This window comes from Peromyscus leucopus, unplaced genomic scaffold (assembly GCF_004664715.2).
Source record: "Peromyscus leucopus breed LL Stock unplaced genomic scaffold, UCI_PerLeu_2.1 scaffold_1576, whole genome shotgun sequence".
NCBI classification, from domain to species: Eukaryota; Metazoa; Chordata; class Mammalia; order Rodentia; family Cricetidae; genus Peromyscus; species Peromyscus leucopus.
The window spans coordinates 27,146-33,340 of NW_023504750.1; the positions used below are offsets into that span (position 1 = coordinate 27,146).

Below are 6,195 nucleotides of genomic sequence, written 5' to 3' on the forward strand. Positions count from 1 at the left end.
GCTATCAAGAGGAAGGAAAGAGTGAAAACCCCAAGGACATCTCCTGTCAGCTCTAATTAACCAGGGCCAGAAAGCCTGAGGTGTGCCTAGTCACTTAACTGCTCAGTTACAGTGCTTTAATTAGCACTTAGCATATTTGCCTGACTAGCTGAACAGATCTTCACAAACTCGACATCTGCTTCAAGTTACTCTGCATCAGGTCCACTCAATCTCTCACAGGATGAGTGGTGAGTGAGATCAGTACTGCTGTACTGCTGAGGTGAATTTATCTGGACCTTACATTTATAAATGTCATTCTCAGTAGCTCTGTATGGTAATCCCGCATGTGTATAAGCAATGTGTGTGGTATAAAGAATTTAAACAGAAAACAAGAGTATAGCAATGAATGAAAAAAAAATTACGCCTTTATATCAAAAAGGCACTGTGGACAATTTTAGCCACCAAGTTTCAAGGAATCAATGTAATGTCCCAAAGGGAGATGTTGGTTTTGGTTTTGTTTTATTCAAGTGACTCTCTTTAACATTTCATATTTGGACACAGACGCAATAAATGCCACCAACAATCTGGACACCTAAGCCTTGAGGAGTCTAGGTGTGCAGATAGGCCTTTAACCAGCTCTCACTAGAGGGCTTTCTTGACTTCTCTGCCATAAAGAGCATTTTCTAGGCTCTAGAAAAGTCCTGGGAGGTCCAGGTGGGTTTATAAGGTAGTGGGGGTTCAGGGCAGCTGTCGTGATGTTTTTGGATTATTGTATGTCTGGCTGAGAAAGTACCTTTATGGGTGTGATGGTTAAAATTGATTATTGACCTAACAGGATCACATGGTGATGGGATGGTGCATGTGAACCAAGCACTAGCTGTAGAGAGGCTGTCCCCCTTTGCTGGGTAGGGAAACAACTAAACAGACTAGAATGGATTAGAGACACGGGGAGTTGAATAAGTTAGGCTATGTAGAGCAGACTAAGAAGGTCTAATTTTGGAAGGCCTGTAAACTTAAAGTATGTGCTTTGGATGAGGATGGGGAAGGATACCACCTGGTGCAGCAGAGGATGCTCAACAAAGACCTGGAGTTGGGGGTGGCTTTACAGAGTGGCAGTGGGGCTGTGAATATTGAAATAAGAACTTGTAAATGAGTGGGGCCCAGAGTACAGGGGTGAGGTGGGGAGCTGAAGTTATCTTGAATGAAGTTAAAAGTCTAGATGCTGTGAGCCAGGAACTCTCAACCTGGCTTGACTCTGTTCCAGGGGACATTTGCATCAAGAGCCACTTTTCTTTATTATTAGTACTATAGAGAAAGGCACTGTTAGCAGCGAGTCAGTAGAGGTAGAGGATTCTCCAAAAATCTAAAATGCACAGCATGGTCCTAATTACAAGAAATTATTCAATCCTCAAATGGCAGTGATGCTGAGGCCAAGTCTGTTCAAAGACACTCCTGTAAAACCTCTTTTCTGTTCATCATATTTTAGCAGATGTAGTAGGTGTTGACTGCCCTTTTGTTTTAATGAATGAGCTTCTCATTCCTCCCTATCTCCCCACACCATCTTCTTCATTATCCTAGACACTAAGTAGAAAAGATCTCTGCATCCCATTCATGAATTCTCAGTAAGCAGGTGAGCAACGCCACAACGTCTGCGTTGTTTCTAGCTCTGTTTCTACAGTATCACTACATTCCTCTACTCTCAGACTAAGCTAATATTACTATTACCGTTCTCTCTATGTCACTGTTGCTATTAGCCATTGAGTAAATAATACATCAATATGCTATCCCGTGAGCTTTATCTGATAAAGTAAGGTATCAAAAGGTATCATGTGTATTATGATTAAGATAAAAAAGTGCTTAGACTCATTTCATGAGCTCAGAGAGAAAGGGGAGTTGTCAGACCCTTAGCATAATAGTAATCGTGCCTATACTATATCATCATCCTACACGATCGAAGCAAGCAACAAGCTCTAAGCCTCGGTGAATAGTGGTGCGCTACGATTTTCTGCGTTTCTAAGAAGCCAGCACGATCTCCTGCGTCAGTGCTGTGATTAAGCCATATATATTTTAACATCACAGGGAGAAGGTTAAAACGGAAAGACAACGCAGAGCACAAGATCCTCTTCTCACTCTACGCATAATGAGCGCGGACGCAGACTCCTTAGGATGAGTGTAATAAAACTCATGTGAGAACTCTGGGTAACGGCTGAGGGGGAGTTGCTCATGAAGCAGTTTCTACTCTCATAGGTGGACGTCTCTGATACTTTGTGAGCTTTTCTACAGTGATTTTACAGACTGTGAATCGCATCTTAATAAGTATTTTGAGGATACTGTACCTCAAACGTGGCTATTGTCCTCAAGAAATTGAGATGATGGAGTGATTGGGAGGGACACGGGGACAGGAGAGAAGACGATTGAGAGTATTCATGTGAATATCTACCCGCACATGTTACTTAGTAGTTCAACTCTTGATCATATCCAGGTAATAACATAATATTTACTTGCTTTGTGTAGGCATATGATCATCACTCTTGACTAATTATGTGTAACAGTCCAGATTACTCACTTAGATACATTTGCAGCTAGCGATCATATTGAACAAAAGCTTGATGGTCATAGAGAGATATTATTGATATTATGCATTTATAGAATTAAAAAAGACACATACATACGTAATCAAGCGACTCTCTGATAGAGCGGAGCGAACAGATATGACAAGAGGTGAAGGTGTAATTCCATGCTCAAATCACAGTTCTGTTTCTGACGGGGAAGATTCCACTCGAATCATATTGTGAAATTTTTCTCAATATCACTCGTATATATCTCACTCTTTCTAGTCAGCATAGTATAAGTACGTTAGAGGAGTGGTAAAAAAAGACTCAAAGCCGTCACGCTTATCGCCTGTATGAGTAGCATAGGCACAACCTAAAACACACAACAAACTCTACTGCTCTTACTGCCAAGGTACAACACAAAAAAACCTCATACAGGCTTTTCCTACCATACTATTTGAAATAGTAGGAGGAATGTGCATAGTTAAAATACATGCGCAGGTGCTTCACTTCAATGAAAATGTCACCACGGTTCTTAGAAGTGAAGATAAATATATGGCCTGGGAAAACAGACTTAGGGTTAACACTCTTGCTGAAACAAATTTTCTTTTCGTTTGAAAGCTAATGCATACTATAAGAGCTAGAATTCATAATACATAGTCGCTTCTAATGAATGTTTTATTATGTAGCAGGATTAAGAAAGTTTGTTGCATGTTCCAAACTCTTAAAACAGATAGAAAGTTCACATTTTCTTATGGTAATATTAATTTCCTATGTGGGTGTTATTACAGCTAAAGACAGGTTTGCATTAATTTTTTTTTTTTAAAGCCATAGTCTCTCGACTCTATTGATTGGGGTTAATAATCTAAAGAGTCCTACAAAATTGTAAAGATGGCCCAAATAAACTAGGGATAATTTTAAAACCTAAAATTTAGTTTGAATGAAATACATGAACTATAAAGAATTTATAATTTATAGCAGGTTATCGATTGACTGGGAATAGGAAATGGGTTATTTCCTCCTCCTAAGCAGAGAGAATATGGATTTAATTGTTTACCATAAGAAAAGTGACATATCCAACCAACCATCCATCCCCACCTGTGCCCTATTCTTTCCTTGTGTTTCTTTAGAGCCTTTTCAGCTATTTCCTGTGAAGCAAACGCACGAAGGCCTCCCCCGTACTCCTCCCCTGGAAGTCCACCGGCAATGTTATCCCATTTGGCACGATTTCCAACCCTTCAACCCAAGGACAAATAACCCCAGTAGGGGGGCAATATTAACATCACAAGCCCAGAAATGATTCTTCTTATAGCTTTAAATAAACCAGAATTTTAACTTTAGGTGAATGGTATGCTTTCAACAAGTACTCTTAAAAATGCATTGCAATAATAAGAAGTTCCACTATTAACAAATAACTCAATTCTTAACACACCCAAGGCACAATATATACAAAAAAAAAACTTGATACTCCAGAGGGTGAATTAAGAATTAAACAATTAAAAACATTTTAATCTATGCAACTTAATAAAATTATACAAAATTAAAAAATTTTAAGCATTAAAATAACAGTTTAAGTAAAACAAGACACCTTTTAACCTCATTATATACTTCAATTCTTTAAGTTATTGGAACTTCAAGCTTAAAATTACACATTTAAACATTAATGTAAAAAAATTGAAAACATTACTTAAGAATCATAATTGACAAACATACAAACTAAACTTTCAACAATTAACTATCTACACAGCAATCATGCACTCTTATATGCTCTAATAGTAGTATGATTCACTTCTGGAAATTCCGTCTATGAAAAATCCTTCCCGTGGATACATTCCCAAGCTTACAAAAAGGCCTTAAAGCACTTCCCTAGAAGATATGAAATTATGTTCATATTTAACGTTGACAGATAGCATTCAATTCTCACCAATTTAGATAAAAAAAAAACAGACTTGATTTCAAACTAATAATATATTACGAATTGATACATATCTAAGTCAAAGTTCTAATACATATGCTAAATAAAAACCATGAAAGGATTTAATTCCATTTATGACATCAAGAGTATTAATAAAGATTTAACATTCTCCTAAACATGCAATCCTATCAGCTTGTCAACATAAAAACATTCAAATACTTTAGGCCCAGAACTTTAGAATACTATCTATACTGTTTCTTACTGAGATTATAAGCATTCAACCTACACTTGCTACATTTGACTTCTAACAGGCTAGCTAAGTCAAATTCATTTCATAAAAATTTACATACAGAAAATTAAACTAATTGATTATTTCTGGTCCCTTGACTCAAAAGTTATCTTACAACAAATACAATAAGTATAACAATTTAAACTCACACTAATCTAATGTTAAAAGAGCTTACCTTTAACTTGAAGTACTTTGCTAAACAGCAATATGAGGAAGTAGTTAAGATGGTTGAGTAGAATCCTCAAAGGTCTACTCTGAACTACAATACTAAATATAGGCAAAGTTAACACTTTGGAAGTACTTCTAATTTCCACCTTTAAGATGGGCTCAAGTTACTTGAAGGTCTCCAGGAAAAAAATGTGAATTCAACAACAACAACATATATTTAACAGCCTACTTAAGTACCTAGAACTACTCAACTTTTAAGTCTAATACTAAATCATGTCGCCAGAAGCTGCCATACCTCACTGCTCAGCAACAAACAGGACTACATACCTGAGAAAAACTGAACAATTTCTTCCTTGCTACATCCAAAAGGGAGTCCTCTAAGCCGTACAAAGCCATCATTGGCCGTGTCAGGACTATTTGGACCAGTATGCTTCAACACCCAATCCATTTCAACGTTGTTTGACTTGAATACTGAAAAAGGTGCTTAGAATTAGTCAATTAAGCTAGAGATCAAAGTTCAGATTTCCTGGGCTTTTAGATAACTAGGAAGAGCTGCCATAAACTCCCTTAGATGACCATTTTTCCATGCGGTCAAATACCTAAAATTCAGAAGGGGTAAGACCTCTATGTGTTTAAACATTTACTGTTACTAGGGCAATGTAAATCAAACCTTCAACATATCTGTGTCCCATAGTTTCTCTGTCTTTTTTCAAGGCCAATTTGACTTCATCTTCTGATTCAAGTTCAACAAAAGCCTCTCCACTCGGTCTGCCTTCTCTGGTGTAGATGAAACGAATACCTTGGGCCCCATTTTGAATTTTGCAGTCTGAAAAGAAAACAACCGTTAATACAGAATTTAAAACCTAAAAGCACGTAGGAATTATACAGATGAAATGCATATTCATGTCACTACAAAACCACCATGTGTTAAGACTAAATTGACCAAGCATTCCCACTATCAAATTACTGCAGATACATTCCTAATTCATCAAGATAACTCAATACTCAAAAGCAAGTTCTAAGGAAGTTATAGCCTTGTCTTCAAGTTTCCACTCAACATTTTATTGTTTTTTGAGACAGGGTTTCTCTGCATAGCTTTGCACCTTTCCTGGAACCTGCTTTGTAGACCAGGCTGGCCTTGAACTCAGATGTGCCTGCCTCTGCCTCCCAAGTGCTGGGATTAAAGGTGTGTGCCAAAACCGCCACCACCGCCCAGCCCACTAAACATCTTTTTTGCAATCTTTTAGAATAATCTCATTGGGCCGGGCGGTGGTGGCACACGCCTTTAATCC

At 37.7% G+C, this 6,195-nt stretch overlaps 1 protein-coding gene across 1 annotated transcript; it reads right to left on the minus strand.

Moving 5' to 3' along the window:
• Positions 1 to 3,303: 3,303 nt before the first annotated feature.
• LOC114689210 (heterogeneous nuclear ribonucleoprotein H-like) lies at positions 3,304 to 5,816 on the minus strand. The gene is made up of 3 exons (XM_028863591.2): positions 5,574 to 5,816; positions 5,231 to 5,374; positions 3,304 to 3,767 (listed from the first exon to the last, which is right to left on the minus strand). Exons 1-3 carry the CDS (start codon positions 5,593 to 5,595, stop codon positions 3,673 to 3,675), a joined length of 261 nt encoding a protein of 86 aa, XP_028719424.1. The 5' UTR covers positions 5,596 to 5,816; the 3' UTR covers positions 3,304 to 3,672.
• Between the last annotated feature and the right edge of the window lie 379 nt (positions 5,817 to 6,195).

Excerpts from the sequence above, each read along its gene's own strand:
- LOC114689210 (XM_028863591.2), bottom strand. The coding sequence starts at position 5,595 with ATGGGACACAGATATGTTGAAG. Across the intron at positions 5,375-5,573 it reads GGGACACAGATATGTTGAAG|TATTCAAGTCAAACAACGTT; the intron begins GTTTGATTTACA and ends CACCTTTTTCAG. Across the intron at positions 3,768-5,230 it reads AATTGTTCAGTTTTTCTCAG|GGTTGGAAATCGTGCCAAAT; the intron begins GTATGTAGTCCT and ends CTTGGGTTGAAG.